This window comes from Rhea pennata, chromosome 8 (genome assembly GCF_028389875.1).
Source record: "Rhea pennata isolate bPtePen1 chromosome 8, bPtePen1.pri, whole genome shotgun sequence".
NCBI lineage: Eukaryota > Metazoa > Chordata > Aves > Rheiformes > Rheidae > Rhea > Rhea pennata.
In genome coordinates, this window is record NC_084670.1 from 20,523,946 (window position 1) to 20,548,191 (window position 24,246).

At 34.7% G+C, this 24,246-nt stretch overlaps 1 protein-coding gene across 9 annotated transcripts in view; it reads left to right on the forward strand.

Moving 5' to 3' along the window:
* PTBP2 (polypyrimidine tract binding protein 2) overlaps positions 1–24,246 on the forward strand; it is a 54,197-nt gene that overhangs the window by 15,670 nt on the left and 14,281 nt on the right. For 5 of the 9 annotated variants that reach the window (XM_062581287.1, XM_062581288.1, XM_062581291.1 and 2 more), the window contains 5 exons: positions 12,728–12,900; positions 13,324–13,467; positions 15,959–15,973; positions 16,922–17,086; positions 17,163–17,273. In XM_062581287.1, coding sequence (XP_062437271.1) covers positions 12,728–12,900; positions 13,324–13,467; positions 15,959–15,973; positions 16,922–17,086; positions 17,163–17,273 — 608 coding nt within the window. The remainder of the gene's footprint in view (positions 1–12,727; positions 12,901–13,323; positions 13,468–15,958; positions 15,974–16,921; positions 17,087–17,162; positions 17,274–24,246) is intronic. The other 4 variants (XM_062581290.1, XM_062581292.1, XM_062581293.1 and 1 more) reach the window with 1 other exon arrangement.

A 24,246-nucleotide genomic window follows, 5' to 3' on the forward strand; every position in this document is an offset into this window, starting at 1 on the left:
ATGGTTCTTTGGCACAAATCAAAAATAAGCATAGTGCATTTGCAACAATTTTATACCTTCAGAAGACTCATTTGTCTCCTGCTTTTCTGAGTTCCTTCTGGTTCTCAAAGAACTCCCTGTTTTCGTTTTTATTTTCTTAGCATTCTCTGCAATTTGAGATAATACTGTTTTAGCAGTTTGCTTTAGTAAATGAGAGGCTCGAAAAGTTTGGGTTGTGAGTTTTTGAGGAGGGGCCTTGGGGTTATTCTCCGTTATCAGGGCAAACCTAATTTTTCCTAAAAAATTTGCATGTGGTTTCAGAAAAACTTTTAGTTCAGAAAACTAAATGCGGTTTAACTTATCACTGGGAAGACTTTTAAAGCTAAAGATAGATTTTAAAGTAAAAATTATTGCTAGTTTTGCTTTCTTATAAGAAAAAAACCACACAACCATTTTTAAGAAGCCTAACATTTTAAATAGAAATATCTTCTCAAAAGTCTTTCACCTTCCTCTTCATTGTAAGAGCTGTAAAAATAGTTGTAAGAGAGCTTTGATTCTGTTATGTGGAGTTAGAAGTTTGCTGTCTTGATGACCTCTTATTATTCCTGGGTGTTTTTGTTGTTGGTTCCCCCTTTACGCTATTTGGGGCTGGGAGTGTGTGTGGTTATTTCTCTTTTTATTTGTTTTTTTTTTTTTTTTTTTTTTTGTAGGGGATTTTTTTTGTTTGTTTTAATCAAAGAATAAGAATTGGGGGACAGTTTTCAAATGAACTAATTATTTACATTTTACGTAAGTGAGTCTTCTTGATATGTTTCCAGGCATCCAGCATCATAAATGGCTTCTGAAAAATGATGAAATTAACAGATAGCCATGGCCTCAAATAAGCTCCTGTAATATCAGTGACTATTACGAAAGTTTTTATACTGTGTAACATAAATTATGTGGGGGGGGGGGAAATAATCCGGGAAGGGGAGAGGGGAACTGAATGTAGTATTATAGTTCAGGTCATTCCCTGCAGAGGTCATGGGGATGGGCAGCTGTGTTGTGGGCAGGCTGGGTATGTTGTTGGTGTTTTAACTTTTTTTCAGTGTATTTATTTTCCACCTGTCAGGCTTTGATAAATGTCATAAAACACACCTGTAGATTAGGGTTAAATCCCCAGTTCAGTTTCCAGTTTTGAATTTATCATCTTGTAACTGTCCTGTTTATTAGAAGGCAGGAAGTACTTTTTCCAGACTTGTACTATTTCCTTGACAAGATTAGATTCTGAAAAATTAGATCAGAAAGGGGAACCAGTATGTTGATTTTCCTGTACCAGTTTCCCAAAGCTAAACAGTTCTAGGTATTCCTTAGGTCCAGAAGATAAATATATCCTCCTCTTTTGTTTAAGCTCTCTGCTATTAAATTTTTATCTAGAATAACTTAAAACTTTAATGAACATAGTTTTTCTGCTGGAACCAAGGCATCATAGTGATGAATCTTCCTCAAATATTCTAGTACCTATGAAGAGAATCCATAAATATTGATCAACCTCCTTGTAAAGGAGGCACATTTCAGAAGTTAAACTACTTATAACTATTAAAACTAATAATGCTTGTCCATGTTTTTTCTTTCTCTATAGTTTGGAAGTGTCATGATTTTATGAGATCTGGCTATTGTTTTCTGCAGTACATAGAAACTTTTTCTGGTTTTGACATTTTCACTATCTGATCCCATGATATTTTCCAAACTGATATCTAGATGAACAGAAGAAAGAAGCAGTTTACTTTCATAATCCTCTAAGCCTTATAAAAATGCACAGTCCAGAAAACGTAGATGTCACCAGCAGTGCCCTAACAGGCTTAAACTTACAACTAAAACTTACGAATCACTTCCTCATTTCCTTCTAAATCTTTGCTATAGAAATACCATTTACTTGTTTTAACTAATTGGCTGACTTGTCCAAAAAGTGACCTGTTCATGGAAGTGAGTAGTTTTTTTTTGAGGGCCATGTTTTTAAGGGTAAGGTTGAAGTTAAATGTTTTTAGAAGCGATCATTCCGACTTTTAATTACAGTGATAGCATGTGTGTGCGTGTAGTTCTCCCGTTCCTCAAATTCCCTTCAATTGCACAGAGTATTCTAGTGACCATGCTACTTTCTCTGCTGTGTGGGGTCTCTTATACTCAAATCTCTCCCCCTGCTTTTTTTGACCCCTCTCCTCCAGCCCCTACTTGCAAGATTGAAAAAAGTCAGGTTTTTTTCCTCCTCATTCTTATTGATAATTTGAACCACTAGTTATTTGATTAATATAGAAGTAAGGAAGATGCCAGCATGTCTGTAGGATGAAATTCATTGCTGAAATTAAGAGGCCTGATCCCTGACTGACTTTTAAACAGCTTTGGTATCTGTGTAGATAGACTATGTAGATAATCTAGACTAGACTATGTAGATAAAAGGAAATTAGGAGTACTTTTAATCTGCAATAGATGTCAGTACAGTTACTATCCAAGTACATTGTGTGTCTTTTACAAAAGAACTGCCTTAAAAGAGAATTGGTCTTTTGGTTAATTGAGGATGACTTCCTTTTGAATTCTGGTTCCATTTACTTCTGTACCCTTGCATCTGCTGTTTTCTTCTGGATATTTGATTTACTGCCTGCATCCTCAAAGGAGTTTCATTTAAGTTGAGCATGTATATTTAAACATACAAAAATAGGATTTACGAAAGTAGTTTATGAACAATATGGAAGAACTTTGTCCTATAAACATTTGAAGGGAAAATCCCATCTACCACATCTGAACATATTGTGAAGGATGACAGCTTGTAAGGTTCCAGTTCAGAAAATATCTGGGCCTTTTGAAAAGTTTTATGACTTTAGTTGTTTAAATTTTTGAGCCTTATAGCATAGCTGACATTGCAGTGTTGAAGTGATATTGTGAAAAACGTGATTCATAAGTGTTGTTGTTCAGCTTTTTTGAAAATACTGTAAAGGTCCGTTCTTGTATTCTATCCAAATTTTGCTTGGTTCAAGTCTCTTTGGAGAGCATAACCCACTCTTCAGAACTGTGAATTTGTTTTTTGATGTTGTTGTGCAGCATATAAGGACTTGATGAAAGGTAGTTTAGGTGAATTAAAATGTGGTTTTATAGCATTATGCACAGACTAAGTTATTCTACATAAGTACAGATAAAAATATTTTTTTCATCTTGTAGTGCTTTGTCTGTTAAATACACCACTGTGCACTGCTGCTTATTCTTCAGCTATTAAACCTTGAGGAAAAAGAAGTCCTATTTTCTTAAACTGGAAATGATGATTCCTCTGTGATGAATTACCTTTGTGTTCAATTTTGATTAGTTTTCCTTTCAGATACAGGAATGCTTGATAGAAGTCCTGAAATAGTTAAAGGTATGAAGGTACTTGTGCCATGAACTGTGTTGCTGAAATGTACAAAACCAGTTTTTAATGGATGTAGATGAAGAGTGGAAGACATTGAAATTGTCAAAGACAAGGGATTGAAATCGGAAAATTTGGCAATTTTTTATTATAACAGGTACCTCTTTTGTTCAGTGTTGTGCATTAAGGTTCCACCAGTACAAGCATTTCAGAATTTGTTTTGCTGCTGAGCTCACCAAACTCCTGAAACTTTAAAAATACTCTTTAATCTCAATCTTATTTTTAGTACTTCAGCAGTGAATGCTAGCAATGACTTTTGTAGATAATTTATTATATTAACAGAATATTTAGCACTCTAGCATAGACATCATTTATGGTAGTTCGAGTGCTGAGTTTAATGTGGGGAACAAACTTAGATATGATTTGAAAACTAATAACCAATTTTAGTTAAACGTGTTAGCATTAGTGATGCTTAAATACAGGTAATTTGTGAAGCTTGCATATTGAGAATTGGAAAGCTTTGGAGAAGTACAGTATGTGACTAAATTAAATTAGGAAACTTTAAAAAAGAAAAAACAACCTTGGTATGAGAGAAATAAAATGTGGAATTGATTAATAATAATTTAGTTAATTTCTCTGTGCTTTACTATGCCATAACACAATTTTATTTTTCTTTAATTACATTACACTCTATCCATAGTTTTTTTTACATATTTTAAGGACCAAGCAAAAGTGCGCTAGTTTAACTGTTCTGTGTAACATTCAACAGACACTATACCATATTATGTTAGCGTAGTTACTTTTTCGAAGTTTTTTGTTTTAAAACAGTTGTAGCCTGTGAATAAATGTGCCAGGTTTTAACTACCCTTAGTTGAAAAGTGTAGTTAATCTTTTAACTGCTTGACCGTATTTACTTATTCAACCTCAAATTCCTGTTAGCTAGTTTCACTCATAGTATGAGATAGATTTATTATTTATTGGTCAAGAATTCTTCCGTGCAAGTGGCACATATTCTGAGTAACAATCCACCTATCACTATTGATTAGCTCTTTAGTTCAAAGGGTAAGACTTCTACAATGTAATAGTAATCTTGAGAGATAAGAATGAGATATAAAAATACTTTGAGGCATGCAGTCTTACAGTATGTACAAAAAAGCCAAGCAAAATTAACATTGAACATGTAAGTTTTAACTATAGGATTAAAAAAATGCAAACTTCCAAGTTCTTAACTTGGCATACTTCATAATTTTTTCTTTGTCTTTCAAGAAGAGTTTTTTTTTTTTTTTTTTTTTTTTCTCAAGCATTTAAAAATCCAGACTTTATCTTTAGCCTGAACTTTTAAGATACCTATTAAAAATAGAGAAGTTCTGTTTTTCTCATTTTGGCAACTTGTTGGCATTTAGGGATAAGTATGTCATTGGATCAGACCAAAAATGGTCTCTTTCTGTATTCTGTCTGTGACAGGAGGTCAGGAGTATGTATTTAAAGAAGGAGCTTGAGAAACAAAGCCACAACGCTGTGGTCTTTGGGACTCACCTTCCCAGTTTGTGGTTGTCTGTAGTTGGAGATTTCTGAAGCTGGTTGTTCCGTGCAGTTTGTATTCAGTAACCACTGCTATGTGTAATTTTTTCTGCCTATTCGTAGTTCACAATTGTAAAGTAGGTATTTGCTGAATTCATTTGCCTTTTTCTTGGTCAGAAATTCTATTTGATAACATTAAATTTCATATATTCAGCTTATCTGAAATTGGAAGTATTTTCTACATTAGCAACAGCAGTGAATAAAACTGTTAATAAACTTCTTGTCTTTACTGCACAAGGTGATCATACTGGAGGATGTTTTGGAAAGCATGAGTATTTAAAGGTTTTTGTGGTTGCCCGTTGACATATACTGAAGGCATGTACTGTACAGACAAGTCATCTCCAGCACAAACAGTATTTATCAAGTTTTTTACTACCACAGATACGTTGTGTTTACAGTCAGTGCTTTGTGGTGAGTTTTCAACCTTTCTTTCTCCTATCCAAGAAATAAGAGGTGAAAGCAACTTTTTAGTATGTTCTCTGTGCAAAATCTTTGCCCATAGCCATGTAGTTATATTTCTATATTGAGAGATTGTGTGAAGAAGGAATTTTTGAGACAACTTACAGTACAAGGAAGGAATGATTGCTGAAGTAATTATTAATTTGTACAGTAAATATTCGTTATTACAAAGGAAAATCATACCTCTAAAATAAAAGCTTTGTATATTTTCAAAATTCTGTTTTTTCCAATTCTTGTGTTTGGCCTCAAAGCGCTTTTGATCATATTCATGTGTATTGTAAAATTGTATGCAGAGAAATAACTACGTAAGATAAATTCTCCTTAAAACAGGTTTTTGAGGAGTAGCTGTTACCAGCAGGAAAGTTATTCACTGTTTTCCAGGAGTTATGCTGAAGTTTGGTTACCTTCCTCCCCCCTGCCCAGAGAAAGCTCTGCCTGTGAGCATCGACTCTTTTTGTATCTTTATAGCTAGAACGATTGAATGCCACAGGCTTATGGTGCTGTGACTGGTGCGTGCTGCCCTTTGTTCTATTGCTCCTATGTGTGTAGCTTCAGGTCCTGTGCTCCGTAAAGTAGGCGTACCTAACTAAGAATGACAGGGACCGAAGTAGGGGCAATTGCTGCTTACAGACTTTGTCAACTCTTAAGCATTTAATTTCAACAACTTGATCTATGCTAAATAAAGAACTGTGTGCAACAGAAATATGGCAAAGACTTATGCATCAAGTATGTTTAGATTATAGTATCCTAATAGATGTGAGGATAACACTTCTGAATGACACTTGTGGTGACAGGGTTTTATGAAGAATTAGGAAACATGAAACTGGATTCTCTCTTCCCCCCACCCCGATCATGGGGAACCGAGGAGGACTTGCATCAGTGCAGTGGCTATTAAGAGATCACCCTCCCACCCCAGTAAGTTTGGAACGGATATAATGAGTACTCATGCTTCAGTTTCTGTTTAATCAAATGCTTTATGGAAACTTGGAGTTTCTCCTTACTGTATTTTTAAGTCTGTAATGATTAATAAACAAAAATATTGAGCAATGTATTTTAGTCATACTGAACTCATTTATGATGGTGGCTTTTCCACAGTAGAAATGATAGCATTATGCTCTTCAGGGCATTTTTGTATTTATCAAAAAGTGTTAGTGGCAAGAGTATCTTTCTGAAAAAAAACACAGTGTTACTGTCTTAGTATCTTGCTCTTGCCTGACCTTGTACATTTGTGATTACTGGTTAGGCTAATAGACTTTGTTAGAGAATAGTGTTGGTGCTTTAACAGTAGTGAATTCCACTTTCTGTGACTCTGAACAAGTTGTGTTTCCATATTTCCATGTGGTTTTCTGTTTCCAATTACAGTGTAATGATATATGTCCCCCTGGGAAGTATGATTTTTTTTTTTTAAGTTGCGAGTAAGAGAATTCAAAATTAGAGAGACAACTTCATACAGTGCCAGAGACTAATAATATCTTAAAAGCTGAATTTTTTCTTTCCACAAACTTCTTGAAAGCTTACATATGTATGTGTGCATGCCTATTTAGTATATAACAAACACACTTTATTGCTGCCACTACTGAAATAATTAATTTATAATCCTCAATATTGTTAGGCTATGCTAGCTGGAAAATCAAATGTAAAAACAGTGCACGTTCTCTTCGCTTTCAAGAAGGACAAAATTCATTCTTACTACTTTTTCTGTTTTTGGGCCCTGAGTCTTTTGTTGTTCAGATAAATTGGTTCTTCTTGGAAGCTGTACTCCTGTGAATGAAAGGAACAGAGGTGAGAGAGAGAATAATCTATTCCTTAACCTGTCACAAGTTAGAAGTAGTTCCTGTATACCTCATTTAAACAGTCAGTATTACAGAAATACTCGCAAACCTGAGTACAAAAAGCAAAAGTTATATTTCCATATATAATCAAAAACAGTATAAAGTGGTAGCCAGTAGATGAGACATTCGTACTTGGTGTTTGGGTCAAATGATTGATAACAAATTAACAATAAAAAAAAAGTTTGTTAATTGCACATCATATCATTAAACTTAACTTTACGTATTTTGTTAATTCCATGTCATACTATTAAACTTAACAAAATATGCAAACCTAAGTTTTATAACGTGCTGTGTAATTCAGTTTGCAGATTTTGTTAATTTCACATCATCCTATTAAGTTTGCAGACCTATTGTGTAGATGCAAGACAAGAACTGTTGGACATTTGAGCAGTTAGAAAGAGGAGAGACAGAGGTTGAGGAAGGAAGTGTCCTATATTATCTTTGGATAAACATCTTTAGAAATGTGCTTTCGTTTCTTGCTGGGAAAAGCTTAAGAGTTATTTCAACTAAGAAGTTTGCAGAAGTTCTGAAAAACAAAGCTCAGAGGTGTGAACTGCCACCTCTTTCATTGTACTAGTTCCAGATCACTTTATTTTAAATGCCCAGATCATATTTAAAAATGTTGTTTTTCAGAGATAAGTGGTATGCCGTTCTTCTGACACTTCAGGAACGTTTTACAAGTTACTTGAAGAAAAGAGAAAAATTTTGTTAAAAATGAATCGCCAATTCCTGGTAGATACTGCTCATAGGAACTTGGAAATGTAATATTTTTCAAATTGTGTCAGCATTTCTTAATATAAAGACTGAAAATAGATATATTTTTAATAAAACTATGAAGGTACACTTGAAACTTTTTAGCCTTAAAGAGCCTAAACTATTGTTTGACTTCTGACAGTACTTAAAGGACTGAAGAAGGTATAGTTCACTTCGTTTACCTCGTTTATTTATTTGTCCTGAACTTTCCAACAGTTGTCTTGTCAGTGTTTTCGCTATGTACAGCAGCAAGGCACATCCTGCATATGAAGCAGTAAAGCTTCTTGGAAACTCACCAGTGAAACGTTATGCAGGATTTCTCGAAAGGAAACCTCAACCATTTTTAGACCTTGCTGTTCTAATTTACGCAATAATCAAAGACATGTAGAAGTGATAAATAACCTACACATTGCTAAGGTCTGCTATTTATACTAGTGAAGTTCTTTCTATATTTTTTACTTTTTCTTTTTTTTTTTTTGAGAAGTGCATTTGAATGAATCAACTTTATGTAAGGCAGGATATCAAAATAACTTATCTTTATTAATAACTGAACAATGTCATTTGAATTTCTTCTGTCTTCTTAAAAGCTGATGTATAACACTTCAGGGGAAATCTTGTTTTAAAAAGAGACTGGCTTCATTTTACAAGTTTTGCCAGTTCAATTTTCATCATACAAGGTGTACTTCTGCCAATAAATAATAATTAGCTTTGTCATGGTTACTTATCTTACTGCCAAAAACTTTCTTTTGGTGTTTACGTAGCACTAGGAATGCTTTTCAGCAGTTGCCCTGTTGCACTCAAATGTCACCCTCTTTTCTGCTTATTCTTGCATGCTTTAGTGCATAATTCTGTATCTTTGCACATTATTATATTTGGATATCTACTTCTTAGTGTAAACATTTTATTGAGGATAACATGGACTACTACTTAACAGTATATTCCTTTCTTATGATAACTGTTAAGTGTAGATAGTCTTAAAAATAAAGTTGTTGTGAAAGAGTTGTATATGCAAATTGCTTTAAAGCTCTAAACTGTTCTTTAAAAAATGGTATTATGTAGTACAATATTTCTTTAATTTTTAAGCTTACACTTAAGAAATTGGAAGACTTCTTAGAAAGGGAATATTAGCTAGGAATGCATATTTAGATAGAAAAGCAATTTATTCAGGTAATGCAGAAATGATTAAAGGAAGCAGAGGTGCATTTCTTAACGAATTCTTATGCGTGACTGGTTATGTACTGGCTTGCAGTCCTTTTACTAGTAACTTTAGGATTTCCTAAAGTCTGACTCAAATCCAAATTTTAGTTAAATTTCTTGGACATTATTTATGAAAGGTTAATACGTCAAAATAATTTTATGTGAAAACTACACAAAAGACAAACAGATCTTTGAGTGTGATTTGTGCAGTTATCTGAGCATTTGACAGTATTAAAGTATTGTTTTCTGATGATTAAAATACTTATCAGTTTGAGAGTATTTTCTAGCTTAACACTTTCTCTTCTCATTTCTCATTATTAATCTGTCTTTGATTATTTGGAACTTTTAATGAATTCAGGTTACTTAGCCTAAGTATAAATGGCATGGGAAATTACAGTGATGCTGAAATTATATTTTCTTACTATTTGCAGGATTTTTTAGAATATTTGTTTGTAATGCATTATGTTAAGCCCATCACTCTTCAGAACTTTTTCCTCAGGTTTTCTGGTAGAGAATTACTTTGGGATCTATCACGGAAAGATTATTGTGTAAAAAGTTTCAGTTGAGAAGTAAATAGGCTTTTTCATATCCTTTGGCTCTTTATCACTTTCTGTTGTCTCTGTAGTTCTGACTAGCTGAAATCTGGCTAAGTGAAAGTGCACTCCCCGCATATTCTATAAACAGTACAAGTTAGCCTTGTGCAGGCTGAAGTTGTTTTTCAGATCCTGGTATGATGTGTATGAAATTCTGTATGATGTTTATGATGTTTCGCTCTTTTTTTCTATCTAAGTTTATTCTTCTAGGGAGAAAATAGAATGTAGAACTACTATCATAAGTGAACGGATATTTCATAGAGTATATTTGGAAGAGTTCTTTTCATGTATCCAGAAGGCTCTCCTACGTCAAGGAGAAAATAGTCTTTGGATATTAAATAGGAATAGGTACTTTCTGTTGTTTTTTTTTTCTTTCTTTCTTTTTTTTTTTTTTTTTTTTTTTTTTAATTTTTGTTGAAATAGGAGGAGCTCTTTCCAGAGCCTGACCAAAGTATTCATCTAGAATTTAGCTTTTTCCTCCTTGTTCCTCATCCTGTGCATTGGCAGATTAGAAAACTTCATAAATCTGGAATTGAATGTTTTATTTTATAAAAACTCAGTGCATCTGAAACTAAGCAATAATCAGGATGTTTGGGAGCAAAACAAAGATAGATACATACTATTGCATGGATTTGTCCTCTTTGAGCATTGTCATGAGAATGATGCTGGTGAATATTGATCAGTTCAGATGTCATTGTGCTTTTGTTTGTCTGTTAGAATATATTGGAGAAGACTTAGAAAATGGTCTGCAGTAAAAGAATTTTTAAAATCTCAGTCTGGAGTATCACTTCAAAAAATACTAATTTCAAAAAACTCTAAAAGGTGACTTGACTCTAAGGCATACTGATTTTTTTCAGAGAGAGAATAAAAGTATTTTTTTTGTTTAGATAAAGCTAGTTTTTAAGTTGAGAGAAGCATAGTAAAAATAATAGCTGAAGTAGAAGACAAACATTCAAACTAGAATGGAGAAAATTAGCTTTTAGAAAAAGATACATGAGGCGGTGGAAACAGTTCCTGATGTATTAACTTTTTCCTTCCCATAAAACATGCTCCTAGAGTATACCTCTTACTGAAAAAAGTAAAATACGTGTTCTTGGCAAAGCCTGGTTCTCTGACCAAAGCTAACTTTAACTGCTTTGAAAAGTTAGATAACTGTGTGTTACCTGTTGTGTCTGTAATCCTGGAGGGTGATTGTTCTTGACTTAAAATCGAGTCCATTTTGTTCAGTGTTTTTAATCTTGAGTGAGTTGGCTTGGATTAGGCAAAATGAGTTAATAAATTACATTCTTTGTGTATGATTTAGGTGTACCCTTAGTAAAACTTACCATTCTCTATTCAGTCATAAATGGGTGAAATACTTTAAAGCAGAAAATCAAATCAAGTCTAAAGGAACTTAGTCTGAATTATATTCTGTAGTTACAGCTGAGTGATATTTGAGGACATCTATATTCCCTCTGGAAAATCACAGTCACAAGCTTTCTTAGAAGGGAAGGTATCTGGAGGATTTAAAATAAATGCTTTCTACTGTTTTTTTCTACATTGCTTCTATTTTTTTAGTGAATCTAAATAAAATTAAGTAATCTTGTGTTTAGGGTTTCTCTTTGGAGCAGGGGGAGTTTGCTTGTTTCAAACTTCTCACATCTTTGGAATCAACCCTCATCTCATGAATTTGAAACCTCAAAATTATATATTTTTCTCTACTAGTTGCAATTGTTCTTTAAAATATGGGAAGATACTAAAAAACCTCTTTAATATTATATGAGAAGTTGAATAGCTCGCATGCTGACTTGCATGTTTTATGGCCAGAAACAAACAAAATGAAGTCTTAACACTTGCTGTTCTCATACCTAAATGTTTTCCAATTTCCAGTATTGGTTAATTATTTAATATGCGTATAGTCTATTGACAGTGCTTGACAATGTTCTTCAGATCTTTACCCTTCCTGGTTAACTCCACTAATACAGGTATAAGTAGCAGTTGTGTTGCCTTTTAACTTTTGTTCCACCAAACTAAGTTAGTGTGTTTTATTTTTTTTTAGACTCTACTTTAGATAAACTTTTTTCATCCAGCTGACTAGTTCTTTACTGCTTGAGTTGCTTTCTCTTGAATTTTACTGAAATTCTGAAAAATATTACAAATAAAGTCTTTCTGGTGCTTTGTACAATGATGTACTTGCTTCTGCTAGAATCATGCTTCTGCTAGAATCATTTTGTCTTGCTCTTTTCCTCCCTGCGTTGTGGTTATCTATTGGCCTTTCATTTTACATGGGCAAGTGCTCTGTTCCCCATTGCCATTTTTGTACTTAGGCTTTAAAGTATGAGCTAGTGGATTTGTAGTGCTACATGCTAGCTGATTTTTGTGAAGCCAGTCCTCTACCTCCTCCATCTTCTCCAATAAGATAGTATGATATGTTTCAGCATTAATTATTGCTCCTACCTTTGTGTTATTAGCAAAACTGCATTTGTACTTTTTGTGTCTGGATCCTTAGTGAAAACAGTCCTTCAATTTTACCTTAGAAGTAACTGTATTCCAACTCCATCATTCTTCTTTCAAGAAAAAAAAATCTGGTTTAGCTCTTTTTTTTTAACATACTTTGCTTATGTTAGCCTTTCTGAATCATAAGTAATACTCTTACGTAGCATTATATGAGATACTCCACTGAAAGCAAGATGGAAAAGATTTACTATGTTTCATCTTGACTAGAAAAGAAGCTAGCGCAGAAGGTTCTTGGCTTAGTCTTGAACAGTTCATCCTTCATAAAATCATACAACATTTTAGATTGTGTTCCTCCATTAATCTCTTCAGAATTCATTCTGAAACAATCCTTGAATTTTATTTAGATCAGACTAAGAGGTGACTAATTTAAAAAAAAATCGTATTTATAATTAAAAGTGTTTTCTTAACACCTCCCCTTGCTAAATCAGTAAACTCTTCAAATACAGTCTGAATATGTCTTTCAGCCAATGGTAATGACAACAAGAAATTCAAAGGTGATGATAAAATGGATGGGGCTCCTTCTCGTGTGCTTCATATCAGGAAATTGCCTGGGGAAGTGACAGAAACGGAAGTTATTGCGTTAGGTTTACCTTTTGGCAAGGTAACCAACATCCTGATGCTGAAAGGAAAAAATCAGGTAATTTGTTAATTTCTTTTTTTAAAATGGTTAGTATCTAATTTCAAAATATACTGTTACTGTGCTTCTGCAATGAGTCATGTAATAGTAAATACTAAAAAAACCCTCCTTTCTTCCTTTGCTTTAAACTTTTTACCTTATTCTGTCTTTTAGTAAATTTTGTTAGGGGTTAGTGGAGGGTTAACAACTACATAAGGCAAAAAGTGACCTATAAGGTAAACATTTAGACCTGCATCTTTAAAGGTGAATTATGGAGACAAAACATTTTAGACATCATTCTCCATGTGCCAAGTTTATTTGCTGAAGGTTGATATTTGGCCAAGTTTGTGATCAAACCTCTTTACAAGTGCTTGTTATGTTTCTAATACAAAAATTACCAATGTATAAAGGCTAAAATTGATACTTATTTATTTTATATCATAGGCTTTTTTGGAACTGGCAACAGAAGAAGCAGCTATCACTATGGTTAATTACTATTCTGCTGTGACACCTCATCTTCGTAACCAACCTATCTATATTCAATATTCTAACCATAAAGAACTAAAGACTGATAATACGCTAAACCAGGTATATTTACTGTTATATAGTATTACAAATGCGGACAGTAGAAAATGAAACATAGCATGTGTTTATGGGCAACGTAGAATGTTTGAATTGTCTGGTTTCTCCACATCAGACACTACTATAGTTTTATCTACGCTCATCGTTCAGCTTTGTGATATTGAAGGAAACTTGCTTGTTATCTTTCCATCGTGATGAATTTTTCTAACATGTTCTCTTAACAAAAAGAAAAAGATTCCGAGGGTTTTTTAACTCCCATTTTTTTTTTTATAAAATAAATTTTAATCTTGATTTAGAAACTACAGGGTGGAAGAAAAAGAATGTTCTATTTCTGACACTTGAGATTCTAATATCAACTTGAATTTTCCAAGTGGATAATGGCTAATGCCAATGCCTACATTTCTGTCCTTTGAATGGATGGAATGCTACCTCTGCTAGCATTGGTAACGTTACCTCAGCTCACGTGATTTGCTCTTCCTGAAGGATGCATTAATGATCACTGTAAAGACAGATATATTTAACTATTCTTGCCTCTGCAGAACCTCTTTCAAAATAAAGATAAATAGGGGTGTGTGTGTGTGTGTACGTGCTTATTTCAATAGAACAGGAAAATTTGCAAAAATCAGGCATTTGCAAAAAAAAAAAAAAAAAAAAAAAAAGAGAGATTTTTCCTAATGTTGTAGCCATTTCATGCAAAGCACGGGAGGATGGGAAGAGTCATCAACTTGCCACAAGTCAGATGTTTATTTTAAGGTGAATTTCTTGCATTCTCTCTTTAATATTGCAAAACACAGTGTAAGTATCAAGTTACAGTTTTTGTTATTCTTGCCCTTTCTGAGATAAGATATGTAAACAGTAAACTTATAATTGTTATCTTTAAAAACAACTTTTTTTGAGGTAATCACCTATTGAAGGAAATCTTGGTTCAGATTAAGCAGAATGTTGACTTTTTTCCCTATTGATCTTTTTAAGCACTCCAGTTCCTTAGACACTAATAGCCTTATGTCTGCAAAAGGTACTCTTCAAAAATCATGTTTTTGAAAAATGTCAGTTCTAAAGAAAAACAGATACTTTAATTGACTTTAAAAAAAAAAAAAAAAAAAGCAAGAAGAATGAATTTCTTCAGTTCAGCTAAATACAGTGGATAGAAGTACTGCCTTAAATAAAAATTCCTTGTCTTATATCATTCTCTGGTTTCTATAGCGATACAAGTTTTTACTTCACAGGGCTGTCTTTTCAACGCATGGGATGTGCTGGCTTTTCAGCAGCTCTTATGCTACCATAAGCATTGATACTCAGTTTTAACAGTCATATGCCTAGTCTTTCCAGATTCTGTATTTATTTAAATGAGAATTAAAGACTGTGAGTAGGTATTTGGCAGTAATTGTTCTGTAACTAATATCTTGTGAGGCATTCCACAAAACAAAAGATGGCTGGATATTCTCGTTTCTATACGGAATGATTAAGGTGGTGTTTTCAATCTGGTTTTTTGACATGTTCAGAACTACAGCTTTTAATCTGTATTTGAAAGCTTTTTCTTCCAGCCAACCTCACTTTAAAATTGTCCTTTCCTGGTTCTTCAGCAAAGAAGATACAAAGAAATAAGGATGTTAGTACATGAAACTAGAAAGATGGGGTTAACAGTTGGAGAAAAGTACAAGCCTCTTAGCTTATATAGAGGACAAAAAACTCTGTTTAACCAATGAGTACTTTAAATGTGCAAGCTTTTTAGAAAATGAAAGTAAGAAAAGATCTATTAAGCTGTAGTGCTCTGAATTTCTCAGTAAAATTAACTTGTGAGAGTGTTACTTTTTCTAATTATTTTTAATTATGCGGTTAGAATGATTTTGGGACTTCCTGGATGATGTAACTGCTCTTTTTCAATTTACTTCAGTTTTGGAAAAAAAAAATATTTAAGTGTCTTCAAAAGCAAGATATTTATATAAAAGTATTGAATGGTAGTTTGGACTTTTTTTTTTTTTTCCTAAAACATCCACTTTGTGGTAATTTTTATGGCTTTTACCCTTATCTGCAAATGCTTATTACTGCACATATCTTTACTCAAATCATGAGTTTATATTAACTTGTATGTTGTATCATATTCCTGTAAAGTATACATAAATAGTGCCAGCAAGGGTCATTGATTATGACTTCAAGTTCTGGGGGGTGAGTTCTTTTTTGTTTTGTTTTTTTGTTTTGGTTAAGTTATGCAGTATGAACTTCTTCAGTCACTTTAAGGCGTGAATTTTAATAGGTATATGCTGCTTCTGTGCTTACAGAAAGAGCAGGAAATAATTACGTGACTCAGCCAACTATCTGGCTAGCTTGAAAATTGTGTATTTTATACATTAGGGAAGAGGAAGCTGTTTTTATCAAAAGATGTTTTTGCAAAGTTGTTACAATTAACGTTTAACATAGGCAAATTTTGTTTTCCCAACTAGTGTTCACCAGGTCTTTTTTTTTTTTCTTATTTTCCTTATTCACTGATTCGTATCAGTATGAGGAGTATCATGTAAGTTGTAAGTCATAACAGTATAGTAGCTCTAATACCTTTAAAACATGCAGTATGCGTTAATATGGTGGTTATTGTTTTCACTTGGCATGCTCACTTGTCTTCTTGTGTATTGTTTTACTTCGTAAGGCTACTGTAACAAAAGTATTTAATGGAAAAGCCTTTCTGCTGTGTCTCTCCCACCCAAATCTGATCTTTCTAAAACTCTCAGTTTTGGCAGTAGCAGTAGTTATGTAGCTGTGTGTTCTTGTGACATCATCACGTGGTTACCTTTGAATTTTTAAAACCCTGCTTGTGTGTTCTTTTTATTTGTGGATTTTTTTTAACACATGAAGAGGATTTTATTTTCCTTTTTGATAAAGGAAGGTGGATAACAAAGACCAAGTTGTCCACTGATCTGTTGATACTACTTTCTGACCCTGGTCAGTCTTGCGTATTATTTCATTATGTTACAACTGAGAAATCAGGAAGTGTCAGCTTAGCATTGTCCTTTCCCGTGGAGCCTTCTGCCTAATTAAAGTGTCTTTGAAATTCTAAATTGTAGCTAATATGAACTGTGGAGAAACAGGATAAAAAATTTTTTTTTTGGTAGGGTTTTGGGGTGGGAGGAGAGAGAATCTGTATGGATTCTTTGAAAATCCACAAAATCTTTACTACTTAACCTTACTGGTAGAACAATAAACTTACTACTTGGAAGACTGATATTGGCACTATTTGAAGCCCCTTCTTACTGTCCCATGAAGATTAATTGATGTTTTTATTTTTATTGTCTCCTCTCACAGTTGACTGCATTGCACTTCTGTTATGTTTTGTCTGTAGCTATGACTTTTTAAATAAGTAGACTTGTTTATGTTTCTGAAGATAACTATATGAATATTGCTAACTAATTTCTAGCTATCATCTTGAAATTATTTTAAAAAATTAAATATGCCTTTGTTTGTCCTTCAGCGGGCTCAAGCTGTTCTTCAGGCAGTGACAGCAGTACAGACAACAAATGCTCCCATAAGTGGGACCACAGTTAGTGAGAGTGCAGTGACTCCAGCTCAGAGTCCAGTACTTAGAATAATTATTGACAACATGTATTATCCTGTAACTCTGGATGTTCTTCACCAGGTAAGCCACATTTGTCTTTAACTTGAATTGTGATTGACATTAACTTCTGCGTAAAACTTTATGATGTTTTTGACAGATATTTTCTAAGTTTGGTGCTGTGTTGAAGATAATCACATTCACAAAGAATAACCAGTTTCAAGCTTTACTGCAGTATGGTGATCCAGTAAATGCACAGCAAGCAAAACTAGTAAGTATAACTCTTTTTAAGACTGAGCCTATACTGTGCTCTAAGCTCTTGAAAAATGTTACTGTGAAGAGCTGACTGTAATGTCATTTTTTTACAACTTGTTTGAAAGCGTATTTTTAGACTTTAATGGAAATTGATGATATTATTTGATATGGTGATGTTGCACTTGATGTTTTTGAAGATAGTAACGTCTAAAGAATTGCATACCTGTGTAATTATAAAAAAACAAACAAACAAAAAAAAAAACACAAAACCCTCTTAATAGACTTCTCAGAGATGAAGCACTGCATAATAGTGCAGTAGTGAAGACCACAGCAGAGGTAGAAATGTAGGACATATAACTAATTGACTGTAAGCAGCAAACTTAATCCAGTTGACTAATGATTGGTAGATAAGCATCTAAGCATCAAAACAGACATGATTTTTAGAGTGGGTATAGGCATGTAAAAGTACTTGGATTAGTATGTTTGAAAAATTAAGTGCCAAGAAGGGAGACCATAAACTTACTCATGGGACCAACGTATGATGAAGCTGTGCATCAGTGCCAGATGAGTGGAAGATCTTGGTTTCAGTGTATAGGAAACACTCCTGTCCTGGAGAAGATAGGGGAGAGGCAAAGCTAGGTAAACTATAGTAGTGGAGAGCTTATGGAGCAGTGTTGCCTAGATGATGTGCTGTTGCTCTTTGTCCAGATGCTTTGAATGAATTGAACAGAGTATGTTTACATCATGGCAGTGTGAAATGTGTGCCTGTAACAGTTTTCACAATGTGAACCGAAGGAGGGGAGGCTGGACTTTTTTCCAGAGATGCACAGAGTTTATTTATATTTTTAAACTTTTGCATGTAGTCTGGGTTTGTACAAGGCTGATTAAAATTGATGTGCTGGTTAAGTGCTACTTGGCAGGATGGAAGGTAGTTATTATGCACAGATGACAGACTAGCTGAGAATTTCAGGAAAAAGTTAAAAGCTCACACCTAAGATTAAAGTTGGCAAAGGATATTTATCAGAAAAGGAAAGAAAAAGTAGGCTTAGTTTTCTGTTATGTTCTTTAAAGAATGATGACTGTGTTAAAGTAAAGATCTTCATAAAAATTACCATCCTGTACCTTTTAATCCTCACCACGAAATGAAGTACTGAGTGCTTATTACGTGGTGGCTAAGAATCACAAAAATTAAGATACATATTTTCAGAAAGAGTGTAAGTTTTCTTACTGCTGAGGAAAAATAACATTAGCTAAGGACAAGAAAATTTACTACTTGGTTTATTCTGTACGATGATCTTTGTGAAAAGTAGTCTGAAAATACTTGTAAGTTTAGAGTGCCGTTTAAATTATGGATAGCCTTCTCACATGCATATAATGGGCGGTGGTTTAGAATTGAGAGAGATGCAATTATGTTACTGTGATAATTAAAAAATTTGCTTGTTCGGAATACACCTTTCGTATTTTCAGGTATATTTAAAATAGTGATATAGAAACTTGATTTTTAACCTACAATTGCTGCAAGAATTGCTATGATTTATCTAAATTCATGTTTGACATACCTGAGGAACAGTTGGACCTGGAGATACTTGTTTAAGAGTGTTATAATTCACCCTTGCTTCACATTTGGAAAGTTATTTTTCAGTAATAAATGTTAATGCTGCTTTAAAAGAAGAGCATTTTTGATGCAAATTTGGACAAGAAATGATAAATATTTTTGACTTCATTTTTTGAGTCTTGCTTGTGTTGTCGGAAGATATAATGGAAGGATGATGTCTGTGAAGTGGAAAGTAGTTATTGGAAAACTTGGTATAATTCTAGGATTATATTATAAAGAAGTGACAAAATAACAAAGGATGAGGTATACAGAAGATTGAAAGGAGCTGAAGAGTCTCTTACTATTACTGATTTCTGACAAACTGATACCGGCTTGTGGGATACTATGTTGGTCATAATTTGAAAAAAAGCATGTCTTTGTTTTCCCAGTTCTGCATGTTTTGATTAGGTGGTAGCTTATGTGTGAATGACTAAACTTCATTGAATAACAGTGGCTCTTGCATGTAGAAGTGTTGTCAGAGTGATCTCGAAGCCTACCTAAGTGACAAATTAAACAGTTTAAAGTTGTTTAAAGTTTATCGTTTTAATTAGTCTCTACATTTACCAAAATGTTAAGAGCATACCAAATACAGGTATTAAAGAATGCTGTATTTGAAGGAAAGTTCTGGGGTTTTTGTTTGTTTTTTTATTTTGTTTTTCTTCCTCCCCTCTCCCCCCCCTCACTCTCCCCAGCCTTGAGCTAAATAGACTAAGTACAATTTTTAGGGTTAAGTTACTGTGGTAAAAACATGAAGTGCCACCTAAACAAAAATACCTAAGGGGAGACAAAAAGGAAAGAAACAAGTCAGACAATGAGAAAAATATCCTCCAGTTTAAACACATTTGAAATACAGTAAAAGCCCAAGGACACGGTGACTGTACTTAAGTTGCATGGATTTCAAAATTAAAAGCATGGTGAAAGAATAAAGAAGTTTGCGATTTGTTTTCCATCAGTTGTTACTATAGAAGATAATGGGGAAATTTAATTTTCCACTGGCACTCTTCACAGGAAATGAGAATGTGGCCTTAATAGAAATTGAAGACTTATTAAGGAAGTTAAAGAACAATTTGAAAAACTCAAGTGATGTAAGTACCAAGGAGAGATGCTATTCATTTGAAGGTTCTGAGAAAACAGTAACACTGACAAGAATGTATGATATGAAGCCTCTAGCCCTATGGGACTACTTTTGCTATCTGAATGAGCAAGTAGTGAAAAATTGCATTCCTGCTCCACTTGCTTTCTGAGAAACTCATTTCCTATAGGAGTAGACTATGGCTACACTGACTCATAGTTTCATCACCACCTTCAGATTGGATCATCATAGTTCATTGTATCTGCAACCTAAAGGTGAAGACTACAAACTTCAGGTTCTGTACAGTGCAGCAACCTAGCCGTGAGTTGGAAGAAGCACTGAAAATGTGCAACACTAGAGCATGTTGGACTACAGTGCTTCTTCCAGCAAAGCAGAAGATAGTGCCTTGGAGATCTTGTATGCATGAAGAGATTTTTCTAAGCAGTGAAAATAGCTCAGTTGCATAGTAAATGATCAGTACCTTCAATAGAAGCGGTGGTCTTGAATATTTTAATACTGCTAGTGTGGTAGTAGTATTGTAGTGCTGGCATTTCTATCTGAACAGTTGGTTAATTCAAGATGTCGTCTTTGTGTAAATGTATCAAAAATATTCTGTCAAATCTTGGATACTGACAAAGTTATTAATACCTTGTCCCTGGAGGGTAAACAGAATTGGAACATGCAGTGCGTGACAGTCATCTTGACTCAATATAGGTTAAAAATATCACAAGTCTCATTGACAGTTTCTATCATAGCTGATCATTTGGTATTTACTTGGTCCCTAGGTTATTCAGACTACCTGTGATTTGTTTTTGCACAGAGATCCTATTGAGTTCATGTTCAAGAGAACCTCTTTTGAGTTTTGAGTGACAGCATCAGGGTGAATCTGCACTGGTGGTAGTCTGACAAAGATTTCTTAGTAATAAAATTTGTATTATCAACCTCTAGTATTCATTCCCAGAATGGAAAGCAAGGAGGAGTGCATATAAAGTATTCGACTTCAGAGTAGTTATTCGTGGTTTAATGCACTAAAAGATTTTCAGGCATCTGGAATCCTAAAGAGCAAAGTTTGTGGAACATAAATAATAAACAGAGGAGTGCTGGATTGTGCCCATTATATCAAAGCCCAGCAAGCAACAAGAATATTTGTGTTCTGAATTTTCCAGTTTTGAAGCGAAGAACATGTGCAGCTAGTTCCTCGACCAAGAAATAAGACTCAATCGATTTTTGTTCATATGAATGGGTTTTACCTACAGTGTTTGGCCGTAGATACTTTATCAGAAGTATTTGTAAGATGCATATGGGCCAGATCTCCACCAAGAGACGCTAACTATATGACCTTCAGTTTCTTCGAGCTACTTGCTTCAGCTGTAATACATTGTTAGTGCTACTCCTTTTCTTTCTTTTCTTTCTGCCCTGCCCCTCGAGTGCCCTAGGTTATGTCATCTCCTTCTGAGAATCTTGTTCCTACTTTTTCCCACTTTTTGTATTTTGCAGGAGAGAAGAGAGTAGAGACTTATTTTCTCTTTTCCTTTCCTTGTTATGAGTTAGGGAAGGCAGGTGGTTTTGTTACTCTTTTCTGCACCTTTTTTCTTTCCTATTTAATTTGATCATTCTCTATCAGACCTTGGCAAGTGCTCTCAAACTGTTCTCATCCTGCAGTAGACCTATTTCTAATCTGGGATCGTCAGTGTAGGCGTGTATATTGCTTGAAAAGGAGAGGGCCATGTACACTATTTGCTGTGACTTGAAGCCCTTTGCCTCCACAAATACCTGCTAGCTAAGTTCCTGGGCTAAGTTCTGAACTGGGAAATCAGGACATGAAAATACCAAACCATATTCTGTCTCCAAGACTCTTCATATCCATCTTCTATCTACTGTATATGAACTATTGAAGCAATATGGGCAGTGGCATGTCCCTTTTTGATAGAGGGCTACCATGACCATGTTCTGTGGAGGCACTTCATTCCACAGATCACAGATTCAGTCTATACAGACTTTAGAGGAGGCTCATCAAAGCGTATTTCCCAGGATTGTAGCACTTTTGTTCAGTGGGCTCTCTTTTTACAAAGATTTGCAGGCATAGAGAATAAAGAGCAGAGCAGTGAATTGTATCCATTAAATTAGAAAGCCCTTCATTCAAGAGAGGAAAGTTGGAGAGAAGAAATTACTCTAAGCATGTTCTTTTTCTCTGACCCAGACCCTAGAGGTTTCTGACTCTTACCAGCGTGAAGCTGTCTCTGCATCAGTTGTTCAAGGATGTGGCACCATCTTGGAACCTCAAAGGGTACTTTACTGCTTGACATCTTCTTTCAACATTCACAACCACATTTGTGAATGAGAGATCAAGGTGCTGTGACTGTATGTTGACTACATAGACGTTTTTATTGCCCTTCTGCAAACGACCTTCTGCAGGGTTTATCACTTTAGCAGTAGGAGGAAGCAGTACTTATTTGTCCCTTTATTTCAACTGGAACGGTCCATCTTGCTGTCTCACCTCTGAATCTGTGAAATCTTCTATCAGTCAATAGCTTGCATCTCTCCATCCTCCTGGTCACTCTGAGCAAAAAGGAAGGGTGATTTAACATGACTCTTTCAGAAGTGGATCTTGCTTTTTGTGCTGTTGACTTCCATTTCTTTATTTCCTATATGGCTGTTGTTACTGTAAGTAGCTATGCTATAGCTGTCTGTGCTGGATCCTTAAAAGTTCCCTGCTTCTCTGCTACTGTTTTCTCTGTTGTTAGGTTTTCTTGCTCATTCTTGCCTCTATGAAAGATGCTCCCTTAAGGTATGAGCAAACTTTAATATCTTTGGGGCTGTAGATCTGAGCTTTTTGCACCATTTGAATATTTTGAATGCTTCTGTGGTAGTAACTTTGTTCTAGCCAACTCCAACTTGCACCAATATTGAGGTTTTGATTTGTTTATTTCTGGCTTGTTCCCTTCCTTAACTATTATGACTGATACAGAGTCGTGCACTGTAGCTAGTGATTGTGAGAAAAAGGAATTGAATGTACCTGGAAAATTGTTTTTTTTTCTATCTCTTCACGTGAAAAGTTACTGGGCTCTCTTAGATCATATTAGATTCAAATTCTTGAGTGATGGCCTTTTGTCTGATTTGTCCTCATCACCTTCTGATAACATCTAGCTGAAATCAACCCTACTCTTGTTATTTTTGCAGCAATTATTGCCTTACACAGACTCTAGCTGCCATCTTTTTAGCCTTCCAAAAGAACTGATGACTCTAGACGATTTTCTAAGGATGCTAGTATGCTTGCAATGTTGAGTTGTGCTCAAGCACTCTTTCTGTCACTTCAGGTATTTGCCACTCTAGATTGTGTATCATCCTGAACTGAGAAAGGGATTTTTCTTTCTTCTTTTGCTATTTTTTTTCTGTTAGTCTTCTGTATATTCTTACTATCTGGGCTTGTTTGTGTGCTTGTTGTGTGCTCATATAATCAGTGTGGTTCTTCAGGGATCTAAATACTAACAAACTTTTTGCAGCAGGTAAACCTGTCTGTCTGTCTGTCTCCTTGTGAAAGTCCAAAAAGAGGATACTTAGTAGCAAAGGGGGGGGGGGGAGCAGGAAGGGAGATTCTAGTGACGTAGGCTGAATTTCAGAAAATTCAGCACACACTCCTAAGTAAAACACAGTGATCTAACTTTTGATACTTTTGTTGTTGAAGTTCTTAATTCATGGTTTTCCTGTCACAGGTGATCAAGAATGATGCACTCATTTTGTAGCAGGGTACTTCCATATTTCTTCATTTGGCATGGGGGGAAAGGGAGGTGAATGTATGTGAATACATGTGAATGTGTGTGTAGATAGGTGCTCAGAGAGAGAGGTTTCTTAGTAACTAGAGTTCTTTGAGATGATATCTGTATGTACATTCACTAATCGTGCTGCTTATGTCTTCTCAGGTTTTTAAAGATATCTGAGACAAGCTTGAGGGTTTTCTGCACTTCCTTTTGTTGCCATACTAGAAAGGGCTCATGTCACATATGCACAGTTGTGACTTTACGTGGGATCAGTTAATCATGAAAAATTCCAGTTGCTTATCTTTCTTGCGTTGTTAGAGGGGTGTGATGCTACTGGCAGAGAGGGATGTGGGGAGTTGTTTTTAACCTGCAGTGAGTCTTTCCCAAAGTATGACTAAGTGCTCATTTAGAGCTAGTGTGTCTCCCTTCATTCCAGTTCAGGAGCTTCTTTCAGGCAGCCTAAATCGCAGCTACAAGGGGTTTCTGTGCGGTATTCTTTAGTATGTACTTTAAGTCATTTTGAGTTTTTTTCAGAAAGGTGAGGCTTGAGCTCTTTCGTTTTTTT